Consider the following 19,157-nt stretch of genomic DNA (forward strand, 5'->3'; position numbering starts at 1 on the left):
CTGTTATAAATTCTTTAAAATATACATATTAAAACATAACACTGCTGAAATGACAGTACAAGAACCCATTGTCCATCATTTGTGATATATAAATAAATGATTTAGACAAAAATGTAGGCTGGCTGATTAGCAAGTCTGCAGAGGACACAAAAATTGGTGGAGTTATGGTAAGTGAGGAAAGTTGTCAAAGGATTCAGCAGGTTATAGACCAGTTGGAAATGTGGGTAGAGAAATGGCAGATGGAGTTTAATCCAGACAAGTGTGAGAAAAGAATACAGTAAATGGCAGGACAGAGGAATCTTGGGGTGAAGTCCATAGCTCGCTGAAAGTGGCAGCAAAAGTAGATACAGTGGTAAAGAAGGCGAATGTTATACTTGCTTTTATCAGTTGGGGTGCTCAGTATAGAAGTTCGGAAGTCATGTTGCAGTTGCATAAAACTTTGGTTAGGCCACATTTGGAGTACCGTGTGCAGTTCTGGTCATTGCATTACAGGAAGGATGATGGAGGCTTTGGACAGTGTGCAGAAGAGGTTCACCAGCATGTTGCCTGGATTAGAGTGTATGAGCTACAAGGACAGGTTGGATGAACTTGGATTGTTTTCTCTGGAGCGTCGGAAGCTAAGGGGCAACCTGACAGAAGCATGTAAAATTACGAGAGGTATAGATAGGGTAAACAGTAAGAGTTTTTTTCCCAGGGTGGAAACAACAAATACAAGAGGGCATAGCTTTAAGATGAGAGGAGGAAAGTTTAAAGGAGATTTTACACAAAGAATGGTAGGCGCCCGGAACCCACTGCCGGGGGAGATGGTGGAAGCAGATGCAACTGTAATGTTTAAGAGGCATTTGTACAGGCAGATGAACAGGCATTGAATATAGGGACATGGACCTTGTGCAGGCAGATGGGATTAGTTAGACTGGCATCATGGTCGGCACACACATCACGGGCCAAATGGCCTGTTCCTGTATTGTTCTATGTTTTACGTGTTTCAACTGTGGTAATTCATTTTAATGAATTTTCACTGCACGGAATATTTGCCGCCTCAAAACCTTTACGACTTTGAAAATCACTTCAGAATCTACCCTCACCTGTCTTTAATCTTCCCCGCATCAGTGAAAGCAGATAAGGCTATTCTTGAGCCTTTAACAGTAACTAAATGTAAAGATTAAGAGTTGAAAGCTCACATTCACCGTCAATCGGGAGATCAGCTAACCGATTTCCTCAGTGAAAGGAGCAGCAGACTATTTAACAAGTTTTACACCACTTCCTCAGTAAAAATTCATTATAAGTACAAGAAGAATCATACATGGAACCAGCCAAATTATGATCGGTGGCTTCTTTGGGGCCTATGTGTGACAACGAGGAAAAAAATTAGTCATTCACTTCAATATGGGTTGGGCCTGGATTTCAAAGGTGACTGTACCATGTTTTAACCAAGCTTTCAATTTTCATAACTCTGCATTTTTATTTTAATTATATCAACAAATTGTGGTTAACATGTACTTTATAGACCAAGTTTGTAGCAAACTTGTATTCATAACCAATTGCCAACAAACTAAGGGTCAAAGTTATTAAAAAAAACGACAGTAATTTTAGCACATGACTGTGTATTTTAATAAAAATAATTCTGTCAAAATACAACAGAATACATTTCATTTTAACATATTTCTAGTACATATTTTCTTTTTTTTTGTGTGTTTTGCTTTTGTTTTAAAAGTTTCTCAAATGTTCATGCTAGTACTGGGTAATTTTTGCTTCACAAATACTTACTATGCTCAAACTGAACAACCATTGTACTTGTGCACAGCTTATGTGTTCATTTTGAATTCATAACAAAACTAAACTGATATTGAGCATGGAGCAGAAATTAGTTCATGAGTTTTGTGCTGGTAAAACGAAACACCTTGCTTCACATTCCATGCTGTAAATTGTATGTAACATACCTGAGTTTGGAGCCACAAAAGAAAATCATTAAATTACAATGTATACATTTTATACTGTATACAGAATTTAAAATGTTATTAACCCTTCCCTTCCTTTAAACAAAATGACTTTATAGTTTCAAGCTGAGCACAGTTAAGTACACAAAACTAGAATTACTAGATTAACAGAATTTTTAAAATCTTTAAATAGTGTCACACCATTTTTACTGTTTTATTCTAAAAAAGAAAATAAAAATTAAAATTAAAAAAAAATCAGCATTAGTTTTGCAGAACCCAACCAAGGGGAAAGAGCACACAAAAAAAAATCAAAGCCATGCTTCAGTACACTTCATAACGTCAGGTAAATGAGACCTCCTGTTCCCATATTTCAAAGTGCCTGGTACAAACTCAAAAGCGTCAACCTCAGGGTTTTAATGTGAGTGCAAACGAAAGTTAAAATGCAGCATGCTCCTCTTTCCAATTTGATGTGAGGTTATATCTATAATCAGAACTTATTGGGAAATTTAACTGAAAGAGAAAATAAATTATCACTTTTCTTCAATGTGCCAGAGCCTGTGAAATGTCTCAGACATCAGCAAAAAGGTGTTGGGAGAAGCCGCATTGGTTGGAATAGTTGGACTGAAAGCATACAAACCAGAATGAAGATTAAATTGGTGCATAATTGCAGCTTTAAGACGATAGTGAGATTTTCTTTTACAAATTAATAATATTGTTTCCAATAACAAATATAAGTAAATGAAATCAGAAACTTTAATTCAAAATGATTTTAGATTGTCTCATTAAGGTGAAAACATCAACCTCGCCACTGATTGATAGACATTAAAAAACAAAGTACATGGTTTTACAAAGCTTTTAGTAGCTTATCATATAGTATGAAATTGCCACTCACATTCACACTTACCTAGTACACAATACAGTTTTCCAGCTTACAGTGACAACTGGGATGAGACTGTGAGTAATCAGCAGTACTCTTTCCAACACTACTGTTGCTGGCCTTTCAGTTATTTGCAAATACACAATACTGAATACAAGTTCAAGTTGCTGAATTACAGTATTTCAGGCTTTTCAAGAATAGCAGTTTGCAAACAAATCAACTTTGTGTACACTTAGTTGAATGTCCATTTGTTTGTCATTTATTTTTTTACTGCAAATATTTTTGGGGGAACAATGGTATGTAGGAATTGGCAATAAGTTCTGGTACTGGCTGGTGTATTTTTTTACAGCAACCAGTCAGAAACGAAAAGCTTTAAACTCAATTCGTCTTCTAAGACTTAAGAAATGCATGCCAATTGTCTGAATGAAATGTCACAACTTTGCACGTCTGGATGGATGGACCTCCAGTTAGGGGAAATCTGGCATTAATTCTGAAACTCTAAACCAGCAGCAGATAATAAGCTGTCCACCAATTGAAACTGACCTGACCTCCTGTTTCTGGTACAATTTATTTTCAAATGGGTTGGCATCCAGTGAACACCTCATGAAAAAACGGGATTAATTACTACAAAACTATTTGCTTAATTACTCAAGACAACGTTATCCAATGTAGTAAGCCACCAGCCACATCAGGTACACCAGGAGTCAATATGGCTAATTTAGTGGCTATGCAATCTCAATTTTCATTCATATGGCAATTGCACCTGTAGTTCATTCCTCGATACATTTGTTGTTAAGTGGTAAGACAAAAAAAAGGGTGCAAATATTTTTTGATCATTGCGTGCTTTACTTGGTTACCAATGGTGGTAGATGTGTCTATGCAATGTGAAATATTTACAACAAACATTTATCTGTATTGTTTCCAAGGAAAATTCTATTTAATTTAGTGCACTTGGCTAAAATTGTGTCACCTTAGCCTGAGGCTAGCCAGCAATTGCTGAGAGAAAACAATTCCCTATATTGTAATCTCCTTTTGTTGACCTAATCTGTTCATTTTCTTAAACTGTTGATCTTTTCCAACATAGGTTTTCAGTTTCTCAATTGAAAGACATGGTCATGCAAAAGAAACAACCGTGCTACAAAACATATCCCACACTACCCAAGAAAAATGAGATTTGAATACAATATACTGAATAAGGTGGAGGACTTATAAAATTCACATTAATGTTAATGTGGTGTTAAAATAAATTGCTTTGTTAAGATGGTAAAATTGAATTTAATGGCATACATAGAAAAGAGATATACTTTATTTTTCAGATTATTAACTTTCAGAAAATAAACTATCCAGCAACTGGAACTAAACTTGAACCAACCTAATCTGACATCTAACTTCAAAACTTATAATTAGAAAAATCTGTGAATATACTGGTATCATTCAGCCTACAGGTATTTTTTTTTAAAACTTGTTTTCATGCTTTAGCAGTGGGTCGAGGCTGACTGAAAAACAACTTTTGTCAAACCCCCTCCCCCTTCTTGTGGGGAGAGAGTATTGTGCGCAACATGCTTCACAGTGATATCACTGAATTTATAACAAGTGGAGGTCTACTAAGTCTACTTGAATGCTGTTCTTAATCAAAAATATGTTGAAAACAAGGCCAAGAGTAATGAGATAAGTATGAGAGGTGAACCATCATCAGTGTCATTAAAAAGTAATATTCATATTGTGGATTAATTCCACATACTTCCCTTTTAATTAACCCCCTGACAAATTCAAATTCAAGGCATTAACTTTAAGGTTGGATTCATTAATATCATCTTACAATTTTTCTTAAATAAACTGAATCTTCCAAAAGATTGAGAGCCGAACTTAAAAGGCTCCATTAACCAAACATTATGGAAAACATTGCATAAAATTATAACATTAATGTAGTTAAATTCCTCTGCCTAAAGCAAAAATACCACATGTAAATGACACCTAAAACCACCTTGTGTTGTCCATTCTGCATGTGCACATGCCTTGCAGAACTGCAAAATGTGTCACATTATTTGAAAACTGTCTCAGACTGTTTAACAGTGATGCAGAGGGCCAATGAGCTGACAGGGATGATACAGAGGCCTTAATAGCTTTCAAATTAATTTAAAAGTAATAATCTGGAATGGAATACTTGGGTTGAAATTCATCCTTGTTGTTAAATGTGCAATATAGTAGCAGCTGTGCATTGAACTACACTTATGAAATCTAATTCCATCAATTTCAGTAGAATCGATTTCAGAAGCGAATTGGCACTCAATTGTGCATACAGTGCACATTTAGCCGAATTTCTTCCCGTCTCCTATAGTTAGACCATAAAATTGTAGCAGTTTTGTAGTTCTCACATCTAAGTTATTACCCCCTTTTCCCATTTGTTTCTACAGCATACACTGTTCTACTTTTAAAGTTCCACTACACATTTGGGGGGAACAAATACTTAGCTCTGGATTCTGATTTTTATAAACATCTTTGAAGTATCTACACCAATGTCTGATGTTCATAAGATAAATCCAGCTCCATCAGAGAGTGGCTAGTATATCCAATGTAATGCACAAGCAACTTAACTCCAGACATCTTTGATATTTTGGTCTACTCAGCTGGCCTTCCTCCTTTCATCACAGGCCCAATCTAATTTGATTTTGTAGTGAATTAATACTCTTCTCTATGTATGAATTCTTGCACCCATGAGGAAAAAAAATCCATGCATAGCAGAACAGTTCCACTTTTTTAGCTTTGGATTTCGACCCTTACCCTGCCATCCACATCCGCCCTACTCCATCCCACCAAGCAACAAGAGGAGCTCATGTGGAAATATGATGGGAGAAAACTCTCCATCAGAGCTCAAATTACTCAATCTGCCTGCAGAATTAAAACCTAGGGATATCAGTCAGCATTGTTCCACAATCACGCTTGTGTTACATCTGTGTGCATAGAACTGCTCATCTTGGCTTGATAAAAAATGACAAGAAGAAAGGACTGTTTTTTTTTAATAAAAACATAGCTTGGCATTGTAAAACTGAGCATTCTCAAAGCATTACCAGGGATCTTGTATCAATAACAGACTGTTCCTTCAATTTTGTGGGTTGCACAAATGCTTAGATATTAAAATGTACATTGTCAAAAAAAATCAGCTGCATGATGCTGCAGTTCCTGGACAAATGCAATATCAAAAATGTTTAAAACTGGAAATTTTGAGGTGTCAGATTTGTCGCAGAGAACACATCATAGGCTGCACCATCAACTAATACAATGGATAGTCACGAGGCACCACCATATGTCACAAGCTTCAGGGACTGGCTGAGAAGAAAACACCAAACACCATCAGTTCTGTACACTTCCTTGTGGCAGATTAATGTGGAATAGGAAGGAACTTGGCAAAACGTCTCTCCTTGTCCAACAGCAACAGAGAGGATGGGAAAGGAAAATTTGTGGGAAAATAAATCATAAAATTTGGAATGGACTTTTTAAAAAAGTAACATAATTGTAATGTAACATTTTAAAGCGCTGTGATATTCTAAAGGCCAAAACAAAAACAATACCAAGATGTTAATTAAAAACTTGCTTCCTGTAGATGGACACTTCAATAATTCTTCCTGCACCGTATCACTACTCTCCTTGCAGAGGTTTGGTCAATTTTAACTAATGCAAAACTAATTACGTCTTGGTGAAGGTGAAAAAGCCCCATAAATTGGAAATGGTGACTCTTCAGATTTGTTTATGGTCACAACAGTCTTATACAAGCTCCTCACTTCCCTTCATATCTTTGCTTTTTAAGAATTGCCAAAGTGGTTTCTGCTTTTCACTGAAGACATGCTTGGTCACACTTCCTTTCTCTTGCAACATCCATATTTTATTGCTTTGATTCCCTATTTCCACCCCTAATACCAAGTTCCATTGCAGGAGAATCCGACAAGTCAACAGCACAAAAGATATTGAGTTAAAATAGGATCATGCAAGGATCCTCCAGGATCAAAGCCTCACATTTATTGGAGTAGTGCTAATTCACTATAATCTGCACAATGTGAATGCACCTCCAAATGTTTCTGATACTGAAACAGCTGAATTCCTTCCTTGAAATTATTCCTTGGGAACTATAATTGAATTAATTCTGGGTTATGACAATGGATTTGCATTAGGCATCAAATTCTGGAGATGACTCACTGAATCCAAATTAGACTAGCGCCGGTGCAATGGAATTCTGAGAAGATAATGGCCTATTTAAAAAAAACTAATAAAATGCAACACTTGCAAGGAGAACTGCATTGTGCAACTGCTCACAACTGGCAAGTGACATACTGCAGCTCCCATTCCATCTCTTCTGCTATGTCTTAGACTAATTACTCAGAACTCGCTTTAATTCATGATCACTGCTTATTGTCCTGATAGGATAATTATTCTTTCTGAATAATTATTCACCTATAGAACTTCTAGACTTTCAAGCAACTAGGTTCCATTTTCTGATATCTTGAGATTGTTACAGGAATCCACAGCACAGTTAAAGCTTCTTGGTTTACATGTGGAACTTTGTTCCCTGGAGAGCCAGTTTTATGATATAATAATAAACTGATAATTGCTTCTAAGTGGGACAATCACATTGACGTGACTTTAAAGCTTGCCATCTACTAGAATAGATTGTTCAATAAACAATATTGCAGTGCTAAGCTTGAAATGTGGAATCAGTACTGTCATAATCAGCTATCAGTGGAATCAGTTGCTAGTCAACTAGCTTTACAGAGGTTAATCTGAATTACAGCAATCACATATTAAGTAAACCTTTCCAGGAGAAGTTTTGTAAACTTGCAGAATTGTAGACCTCCAACTATTGTAATTAACTTTTGCCTTGATTGATTCAACCTTAAGAAACATAACTAGTTTTGCACCCACATTATCTGCCTGCCATTACTTCCTTTGCATCCCAACCCCATTCTACTCCTTGCTGACAAATAACCCAAATAATTATATGGGAAGGCCCAATGGAGGTGTCAGTTTGACTCTGTGATTTGAACTCACAGATGGAAGTTCATAACATACACGGGAGAACCTGACATGATCTGGATTTTAAAGTAAGAGTCCCAACAAGGAACAAGTGGAAGTTATGGCTGAATGACAGAACAGCAAAACGAAAGAGCAAAGTGTTAATGAGCAGCATTGTTCCACAGGTAGAATATGGAAAAGATGTAAACCAAACATGGTTGATTACTAGGGTTGTAACAAATCAACAGTTGTACTTTTGTGGCGAAAACTGGGATGAAAGAAAGAAGAATTAAAGTCTTGGCAACGGTACACTCCAAAGTTTTGGGTGGCCATGAGATTTTATGCTAAAGGAAGAGGAGAATGGAGTTGAAGCAACATGATTCGTGCTGAAGAACTAGAACAGCACCAGATTATGCTGATACAAATTCAAGGTATTATTCGAGTCATTAAATAAAGTAAATGAATGAAGTTTCTAAATATGTAAATTTTGTTACAGCCCTAATGATAACCAGTAAACAACAGAGGCTAGCACAGGACAAAACCTCCAGGGTTAAATACTGGTGGCTCAGTGACCAAGAATTCAGAGCGGAATATGCTACATTTATACTGTGCACTACTGCACCCATGATCTCTTCCAAAATGCAATGCTTTCAGTCGTGTAACCTGATAAAATGTAACAAGGATGCTGGCAGGAAAGAAGATCAGTCAGCACCTGTCTTGTGGGCAGTGCGATGGTCTTCGAGAAAAGGGGAAGGGTTGTTGTAGGTCTTGAACAGGAGGTGAGGGGGCAGTATCTGAGGTCTTTCCACTGCCACAGCAGCTAGTGCAAATAGTCGTCCACTCTGGCAAATGAACAGGAACCAATGCCCGTATGTGCCATTAGCCGGAGGCATTCGGAGGCCTGGCCCAGTGCAAGCATCAATGGTGGCTGCTTTGGCAGATTCTGAGATTCTGTGTATGAAAGGGAGAGGAAGAAGATATCAGTTTCACCCCTGAATCTCCACGTTCACTCCAGCATTAAAAAGCACTAAACCCAATACCCTTATCATTTCTCCCCATTTAAAATACTGCATTTTTATTATTTTTTTCTCCTTCCAATTAAATTTGTGAACTAAAATCATCAAATGAGAAGGTGCATTCATAAGGGAGGACAATTAGATTGCACTGGATTTTCTTCCACTGAGAAGTGTGCAATTTTCAACAGTAGCTAGGCAGAGAGTAAGAAGCAACCCCGCAATGGTATTAGGTCACACATCTTTCAGGCTTACTTTGGACAAGGAAAGACTGGGCCAAAATTGGCAACAAGACCATCATAATTCAAAGGATTCAAAACCTGTTCATTTTTTTTCTGCCACTTACCTAAAATAGCACTATTAAGGGCAGCACAGATAGGTTCTCTCTGGATAGGATCAAGCTGTTGCCCAACTGGACAGCTCCAAGGATCAGAGTACGCTAGCAGACTAAATGCATCCTGGAAAAGAAAGATAAAGAGTAACAGCAGATCTTAACAGAAAGCTTTAACGCCACGTAGGAATTATCTGACTCCTATTTCATTCATTCATTTTTACCCCCCAACCGCACTGTCCAAAAATTATAGCCTTTATCCAAATAAGCAGGTGACCTTCGCTAAGGACTCTACTTATATTGCTTTTCAGCTAGGAAATGTGCAACAGCAGCTTGTAAGGAGAATTCTGGCCTTTTATTGACAGCTCCTCATAGCAGTATGGAAATAGCAAGGAGCAGATGTAAGGAACAATGCCTTATTCTCAACTCGCCGTGATGCAACCTCCTGAAACATTAAGCACATCATTCAATCCAACTGGATAAACAAAATGGAAACATTACTAAGGAGTTTTTGTTTGTTTGCTCGCTCAGAAGGCCTTATAAAAGAGTTGCACTTCAGCGTGGGGTTTCAAAGCAAAATATACTCGGTCTTTTAAAAAACTTCATTTTTTGTTTGTCTCCCTCAGTAATTGACAAACCCTATTTTCTTGGGAGGCTCTTGCTTCAGGGCATCATGGCAGGGATCATCTCACATTGGCTGGTCAAGAGTAAAGACTGATATTAAAAGAAAGTCAGAAAGACCTGAGAATAAGAGAGCTGAGAGAACAGGCTTGAAACAGACTCAGAAAATCAGAATGTTGGAAGGCAATTAAAAGTTATTCTGCCTGAGCAAGGTGATCGAATAATGTGGTAAGGCATTGCATCCCTACTATTTGGAAAGATTACATGAAGCCAACTTGTACTAAATGAGAAGCTAATTAACCATTATATGCTCTTTGTTATAAGAGAAAATTGCTTAATGATTCAGTTAGATTTTTTTTAGTATTATTCATTCTAAGGATGTGGGCCCCATTGCAATGCCAGTATTTATTGTCCATTCCTAATTACCCCTCTCAGTCAAGGGTCAACCATACTGGTGGACATGGAGTTACACATCAAGTCAGGATGTCAGAGTTCCTTCCCTGAAGGACATGTGTGAAGTCGATGGATTTTTTTTTACAAAATCCGGTAGTTTCGTGGACGAGGTTTTATTTAATTACTTCAAAGTAAATTGCCCAACTATCATGTTGGGATTAAAACTCTTGGGACTGGATTAATTGCTCATAACTCTGACTGCTTATCTAGTACCCAATTCTTCGATCTCCAATGATTTTTCTTGCTCCATTTAAGTTATCATTTTTATCTGCTGAACATCACAAGAGATTATGAACATAACTCATCTTTTTAATCAACTTCATTGCCAGTGAACTTTTCTGTCTTTATTTTTAATTTCTTACTAAAACTAGAGGTGTGGGCCCTCTGTCTTGAGCCCAAGACCAGGCTCGACATAATGATACAAAATGCTTACCAACTGCAAGCACTTGTACTTCCAGTCTTCAAGAAATTATTTTTTATACTTAATTCATTAGCATTTTAACCAACTTTGACACAAGGTATTTTTGTTTTACAAGAGGTGTTTGAATAATTATTGTAAAAATATTTAATGCAACTCTTCTGAATCCTTTTTGTGGTAAACTTGTCAAAAAATTAAAATGTGACTAGTGACAACTCCAAAAATGCCTTATCATATACATCTTCTAATCAGGAATAAGTTTAAACCCCAGACATAAATGGCTTCCTACTTCCTACTTAGACTAAAAGAAAATTCTGTTGATTATTCAAACAGAATGGCAGTCTAGTGATACTTTTCAACTACCTTCTGTTGTTTGTTAAAGGAAACGCATTGTAGCTGGTGCTGTTAATGAAATGGAAAATAGCTTTGGAAATATACACCTTTTGAAAGCTGCTTATAAAATTATAAAGCTAGAGGAAGACAGTGCTCAATGCTGCAATGTTCAAAATAGTAAGTGTGTAATACCTGCAACATTTTTTTGTGTGTGGCATTCTTTCCATATTCTCGGCAAAGTTGTTCACTCAAAGCTTGCAACTCCCGTCCAAACTGGATCATGCGTTCAGTTGCAGCTTGGTTACCTCCACAAAGCTGACGTTGGGGGCAGCTGTCTTCTATATTTGGAAAATTAAATTATACAAGAAAAATATCATCACAATGATGCCACAAACTAAATCTAAGACTTTGTGCCAGAATGAGGACTCCATGCAAATTAACTGCTGCACTTTAGCTAAAAGATCAAAATAGTTTGCAAGCCTTAGAATCCTATTTTAAAAAAAAATGAATGCCCAACTAACAGATGTGTTATACAGACTTTAGGCAATGCTTATGGAGTCACAGAATAGGTGAAATGAGACTGTAATGATTTACAGAAATGTATTCAAGATACAATGTTTTTAGTACTAGTGTTATAACACCTCCTAGTTATATTTATTGTTATTTTATTTTGCTGTGACAGGTGGGACACTGTTGATGGTGAAGGAATTGCTGAAGAACGTAGGCAATATTACACTGTGGTGACTAAGCATATCAGTCTGGTGAAGACACAAGTTGGTGGAATTTCGCTGATGAGGTATCAAGGCATAAGCAATACTTACTGGTGTCAAGTGTTGGAAGTGAAGTATGTAAAAATTTAAGTGGGACTTCTGCCTGCAAGATGCATGTGCCGAAAGAGGCAGCAACTAAAAAGTGCTTTGGTGGCTTGTGAGATATGAAATTGAGCCAAGAGGAAGAGATTTATTTTAAAAATATAAGCAAAGCCAGAAGCAGAATATTATCTGGACTAAGATCTGAAAGCCCGGAAGTGTAGCGGTTAGCGTGATGCTATTATAGTGCCAGCAACTGGGGTTCAATTCCCGGCGCTGTTTGTAAGGAGTTTGTATGTTCTTCTCGTGGCTACGTGGGTTTCCTCCCATGTTCCAAAGACGTACGGGTAGGTTAACATGGGTTTAAAATAGGTGGCAAGGACTCTTTGGGCCGGAAGGGCCCATTACTGTGCTGTATAAATAATGTTTTGAAAAAATAATTTTGGTGGACAAAATGGTTATAACATCTGTGGGTGAATGACAGGAATAGAAAAGCACAATATGAACTACAAGCCAGAGGGAAAATTACGTGTTTTATTATTTACATTCATTACTCACCTTTCAAATGCCAGATTTTTAAAACTGAAAGCATTGTAAGTGGTTACAACTGAGTTGGCAATAACTGTAAATGCTTGTAGGACTTTGAAAGCTTAAGTCCCATAAAAAAAACTGCCTTGCCTTCAGGTGTGGTAGTGGGATTCTGCTGAAAACTTGACAACAAACGTACAAACGCAAGTTAGAATCTTAAGTAACACTGAAAGAGCCTGTTGGCTGACATTGAGAGGTGGCATAAGGAGAAGACTTGATATTGATTAATGAAGTTGTCATAACGAATACCTTCAAAATAGAAATTGTGATGACTAGGCAACTGCGTAAGGGAACAGTATTATTGATGAAAAATAATATCAAAAGAACAGTAGAGGAAGTAGAGGCACAAGTTGGAATAGTTATAATTAATAAGGGATGGATATGATTCTGGGGCCATGAGAGGTAATGAACAAGGACTGAATAAAAATCATACTGGGAGCGATATATCTTATTGACTACTAGGAATTAGCTTGTGAGTAGGGATGCCAGGATAGTGCAGAGGTCAGGGACCCGTGGGCAGTGCGTCAACTGCTGGGATTTGGTAAAGGGTATCCGAGGTTATGGGATGTTACAGTCAGTTGGGAATGGGTTGGAAGAGGATGGCAAGAAGGAGTTAACTACTGAGGGTCAGTATTGTGGGTTGAGGCAGGAGGTCTTGGGGGAAGCAGTCAGGCAGTAAATCAGTTCATGGAGGAGGACCTATGAGGTTTGTGACTGGGAGGATTAGGGCATGGGTTGGTGCAAGGAATAGTTGCCATGATGGGTAAATACATTACCTAAAGAGGACCTACTTGAAGCAGGAACCTAGTACCAGACTCCACGGCCTGGGACCTACTCAGGCAGTTCTCTACATATTGCTGAGAAAGACCTCACAAGTTCTATGAAGGTCTGCTGATGCATATATGACAACATCATCACAGGCCTTGCGTATGTGATTCAAAATCCGAGACGTTTTGTCCAAGTTTGTGATGCAAGTCAGTGTACACCACTGTGCACGTCACTTCCATGGAGAACCCAGATGGAAGACTACAGAATTGCAATTATTCTTGTTTTGAGGAAAGAAAATCAGGAGGAACTTTACAGAGGTGTTAAAATCATGAATGGCTTTGGTGACTCAACATTCTGTAACCATTAGACACAGATTCAAGGTAATCGGTAAAAGAAACAATACTAATGTGAGGAACACTTTTCATACAAGTTATGAAATGAAATGCACTACTTGATAGAGTGTTGGTATTAGATTTAATACTAACTTTAAAAAGGGAACCGAATAAAATACTTGAGGGGAAAAATTTGCAAGACTATGAGGAAACATAGCAGGCACGATAGTGTAGGGCAGGCACGGTAGTGTAGCGGTTAGAGTAATGCTATTACAGCGCCAGAGACCCGGGTTCAATTCCTGCCGCTGTCTGTAAGGAGTTTGTACGTTCTCCCCGTGGGTTTCCTCCGGGTGCTCCAGTTTCCTCCCACATTCCAAAGACGTACGGGTTAGGAAGTTGCGGGCATGCTACGTTGGCGCCAGAAGTGTGGCGACACTTACGGGCTGCCCCCAGAACATTCTATGCAAAAGATGCATTTCACTGTGTGTTTTAATGTACATGTGACTAATAAAGAAATCTTATCTTAATTGATTAGCTCTCCCAAAGCTAACCAATTAGCCCTAATTAGCCAATGGCTTGGTTATTCTTTGATTCTGAAGTCCATCATGGTGCAGTTATTTAATCTTTATCATGCTAGTTCTGAATCTTAGGATATCTGGCAGTAAAATTCTTAAAATCATTGAATTTACAGATCACCATCTAATATCCTTAGAATACTAAAGGAGATGCTGGGATTAAACAGTGACTGTAGATGTGCAGAGTATTCCGGGCAAGGGAGAGCAAATAGTTGTTCAAATTTTAAGGAATGGTGATGCAGTCAACTTTTTCAACAAGAGCTGAAAGGCAACTTCAAAAAACAAAAACACTGAATCACATATTTCTATTTTTCATTTTCAACAGCAGAGGAGCTCAATTTAAGGAGGGTTGAAGTCAGGAAAGGGAGCAATGTAATGTTGTGAAAATAGAATATTTCTATATGACAAGAAAATTTGAGTACAGAATCTCACTCTCTTAACTCCTTGTCGAAATATGGAGTTTCCATAGCTTCTTCCTCCTCTTGTCCCCTCTCCCTTCCAAACATAATTGTGTACAGATCTATCACCTATCACCTGTCCCTTTGTTTGCTCACACAATGTGCACACCACTGTCCCTGTGTCTTATCCTACCCATGCTGGACTCATCAGTCTGCAGGATTTCTTCGTGTTTATAGTTGCCATTCATTATTCTAGTGGAGGAATTTTCCAAGACTCCATTGGTGTAGTGCTCTGGTTCCATTTCCATTTCACTGTCACTGTTGAACAATGATAAATAAATCAGGCAGTAAAATCTTCTCACACATTTCAGGGAAAAATCTGCTGAGGTGGCCACCCAGGAACCAAAACATAAAGAGCAATATCTTCATCTGCTCAGACAACTTAGTCTAATCTTTTCCTGCTGTACATTGATTTTTTTATTCACCACTTGATAAATTCCTACTCATATATGATTATATATATGATATATGAGTAGGAATTTATCAAGTCAGGAATCAGATGCTTATGCTCTCCCCATAGTGGAGCTAAAACAAACAAAAGAAACAGGTTGCAGTTACCTTCCCTGTTTCCCAAGTATCATATTTAAAGTTACTTTCCCTATTTATTTTAGTAAAAGGTGCACTGCATTTAAAGTTCACTATCAAGGAGCATCAAGGACCTAAACAGCTGATATATCAAAAATAATTTTATTGCAAGTTAATTTCACCGTTCCCTAGTCACAAAGCTATCGTGCAAGGATCGTCAAATTACCGATTTCACCTGGCTATTTGTTTGTTGGTTTTGGTTATTTTCTCTTCAGTGGATTTTACTATAAATCAGGTACATGCATACACTGGACTGTGTTTCATGGAAGTTGGTATCTGGAAACTGTTAAATACAGCTTGGGAAAACGTGGATCAGGAGTCTGACTGTTTTGGAATTTAACAGCAAAGATAAAAACAAATTAATTCAGCACCAATGATGACACAGCTGCACTCTCTCCCAAGACAGAACATTTCAAAGATGCCAGTTTTCCCCAACACATTCGCCTCTATATCTCAGCTGTTGTAATACGGTGATTGCTTAGTATTGGAGGACCGATAACAGGGCATTAATTATGACCATGACGTATACATCACATTAGTCAATAAGCATCCCACCAAGAATGTTCCTTATATCCATAATATTAATTTCCATATCAGCAATTACAGTCGATGGCAGTCAAACACTTTACAATTTCAGATTATTGTTGTTATGATATTTTTCAGCATCCTCCTTGCATTTAGAAGCTCTGAGACTGTGCAGTCTAAATTAGCCATTTTACTGTCAGGCATGATCAATTAAAACAAATCAAGATGTAGGTAAAAACTTCCATCTGCAAACACCTCTAAGCCAAAAAGCTTGTGATCAACTTAATTAATGCCTTACCATCTGCGTCTCCACTATCAACATTCTAAGGATCATCAATGACCAGAAACTTGACTGAACTAGCCACATAAATATTGTCACTACAAGGGCAAATCAAATGCTGGGCAACCTGATGTGAATATATAATACTGCTTTATATGACATGAGCTCCTAGATCCCCCATTTACAATGATTAAATATTTCAAATATCATTTTATCAGAAAGGATTCAAAGACATGCCTCAAATATTTGGGTGATTACTTTCTGTGAACCCATAGAATGGAAACCAGATTGCCTTTAGTTTGCAAAGATGCTTCTGCTTTTGTTAACCTGAAAGCACGGCTGCATTGGGACAAACGTACCTGGTTTCCTGGTTACTTGTACTACTGTGTTGCTGGGATTTGGAAGAGTCTGTAGAATTGGACTCTGAATAGTTTACTGAGGAAGGTGAGGAAGAAGATGAAGATGATGAAGATGATGAACTTATAGCTGGATATTTGTTGTGGATCGGTTTGCTTTTTGACGGCACAATCCCATTGCTGCAGTTTGGACTTTCTGCTCCTGTAAAACACACAATAGATTTACTTGATAGAAAAAGCTCTCACTGATGTGACTATGATCTGCCAGCGGACGTGGTAGAGGCAGCTACAATTACAACTTTCAAGAGATATTTGGACAGGTACATCGGAAAGATTTTGAGGATATGGGCCAAACATAGGCAAATGGGATTAGTGTAGATCGGCATCTTGGTTAGCATGGACAAGTTGGGCCGAAAGGCCTGTTTCCATGCTGTGTAACTCTATAAATCTATTAATCATTAAGTTGCAATTTTGCAATATTTCTACATTTCCTTCTTCACAACCATGACCAGCTCCTTAGTAATTAGACCAACAAATGCACATCAAAACCTTCCTGCAAATACAGAAAAGCATGAGAAATTTAGGAATAATAGACACAGCCAAGAACCATGAACTAATCAAAGCGTGCCGTGCAGAGGCAAGAAGGCATAGATCACTTAAGAACAATTACTGTCACCAATCATTCCAAACATCACCAGTCAAGAGAATCAGCATCAAATCACAGTAATGTCACTTTGTTCTGGTGCAGAAAGACACTTCATTGGAGTATTCTCAACTCTGATCTTCAGAACTGGATTTCAGATCAACATTTGTACTAAATGGAATCCTGCTCCTGATTCATGGGAGTTAGAGAAAGATGGAGATGCAGTGATTAAGTTACTAGACAGGTAACCCAGAGGTCTGGATATACAGTCTAAAGATAAAAATTCAAATCCCATTATGACAGATGCTGAATTTAAATTCAGTTAATAATCCAGTGTTTAAAAAAAGTAAGCAGATTATCATCAAAAAACACATTTTTCACTAATATGGAATGGAATGCAGTTGACCTTCAGATGTCCTCTGAAATGGTCCAGTAAACCACTCAACTGTATCAATGATCACTACATTAAGTGGACTACATGACATGAATGTAAGTATCAAATTCAGCCATGGCAAGTCCCTCTCAGCCCAGCCTACCTCACAAAGACCTTCTAACACACATCTTGGGAACTGGTATGTACACTGGGAGAGATGTTCCTTGGGCTAGTCAAGCAAGAGCCTGACATAATCGTACTCACAGAATCATACCTTATAACATATCATCAAAATCCATGCCTACATCCTATCTCACTGGTGGCGCCTCAGTGATACAGAAGCAGTATCGAAGTAGAGGGGATAGCCCTGAGAGGCCACTAAATTGACTCCAGACCTCATAAAGTTCCAGCTCTAACCAACTTCAATGGCTTCATAAATGATTTTTGTCACAAGGTCAGAAGTGGGAATAATCATTGGTGACTGCACAAATTCGCAATTCCTTAGCAAACTGAGCAGTCTGTTAGCAACTCGTCAGCAAATAAAGCAACTGACATGCACCTCCTCAACAAATGAAGTCCATGCTTGCCGGCAGCTAGACCTTACAACATTTAGGTATGTGCTGCTAAGTGGGAAGTAACATTCACACCACAAGACTGCTAGGGAATGAATAACTTGAAGGAAGGATTCTAACCACCTATCCTTGACATTCCATGACCTTACCACCGAGTCCCCCACCATTAACATCCTGCAGGTCACCACTGACTAAAAACTTAACTAGATCAGTCATTGAAATCGAAAGGACAAAAAAAACCTGAAGATACTGGAAATCTGAAATAAAAACAGAGAATACTGGATAATGCTGCTGCGATAACTTATTCCATGGCACCTGTGCATACATGTACTTGTGCATATGACAAGAAACTTGACTTTGACCTTGGTCAGGCAGCATTTGTGCAGAGTAAAACAGAGTTAGCATTTGAAGTCAACGATGCTTCATCAGAACCGAGAAAAGTTTTAAGTTTCAGAGAAGGGGAAATTATGGAGAATAAAGGGAATGCCTGTGAGAGAATGGGGATTAGGAGAGACTGAATGACACAAGTGGTGATGTTGCTGGCTGAGAGAGGGCAGCAAAGATTTGTTACAAAGCAGTGTGATAGAATCTTCTCTATTTGTCTGATTGAAACAGCTCTAACAACAAACAGAAGCTCAGCACAATTCAAGAAAAGGCACCTTACTTCAATGACACCCAATCTATCACCATAGATATTCAGTCCCTCCATCACCAACACACCATGGCTATCATTTGCATCATCTACAAAATGCACTACACCTCGGTTATCCCAACACTAACTCCCATACCTGTGCTTGCAACATCCAAGGAGGACAATGGCAGAAGTCACATGGGAACACCACTACGTACTGATTCCCTTCTAAATGGCATACAATCCTGCCTTGGAAAAATATTGCAATTCCTTTCTCGGAACACCAGAACTCCATACTCAAAAGCATTGGAGTTCACAGAAGGAATGTAATGCTTTCAGGAGGTGGCTCATCACCATTTTCTCAAAGGTAATGGCCAATAATTGATGGCGAGGAACAATAGCTTATCTCAGAAAATGAATTTAAAATAGTAGCTGATGAATATAGATGTGAATTTTATGTAAGAGTGGAGTTGTCCTGCTGGAATAAGTGAAAGGAAAGATTCAGGTGATGTTAATGGCACCTAAAACCAGAGTCCCCACAAAATACAAAGACAGAACCAATTGATTTGATGCAAACTCACTAACCTTGCACCAGACTATCCTCTCTCACATAAGAACATAAGGAATAAGAGCAGGAATAGGCCACCTGGCCCATCGAGCCTGCTCCATCATTCA

At 38.1% G+C, this 19,157-nt stretch overlaps 1 protein-coding gene across 2 annotated transcripts in view; it reads right to left on the bottom strand.

Moving 5' to 3' along the window:
* Positions 1-1,605: 1,605 nt before the first annotated feature.
* ranbp10 (RAN binding protein 10) overlaps positions 1,606-19,157 on the bottom strand; it is a 97,425-nt gene continuing 79,873 nt past the window's right edge. The window contains exons 10-14 of one of the 2 annotated variants that reach the window (XM_052028128.1): positions 16,267-16,465; positions 14,651-14,775; positions 11,180-11,325; positions 9,178-9,289; positions 1,606-8,769 (exon numbers count right to left, since the gene is read on the bottom strand). In XM_052028128.1, coding sequence (XP_051884088.1) covers positions 8,639-8,769; positions 9,178-9,289; positions 11,180-11,325; positions 14,651-14,775; positions 16,267-16,465 — 713 coding nt within the window. In that variant the 3' untranslated portion in view covers positions 1,606-8,638. The remainder of the gene's footprint in view (positions 8,770-9,177; positions 9,290-11,179; positions 11,326-14,650; positions 14,776-16,266; positions 16,466-19,157) is intronic. The other variant, XM_052028127.1, reaches the window with a different exon arrangement.

The sequence above is a fragment of the Pristis pectinata genome, chromosome 13, assembly GCF_009764475.1.
Source record: "Pristis pectinata isolate sPriPec2 chromosome 13, sPriPec2.1.pri, whole genome shotgun sequence".
NCBI lineage: Eukaryota > Metazoa > Chordata > Chondrichthyes > Rhinopristiformes > Pristidae > Pristis > Pristis pectinata.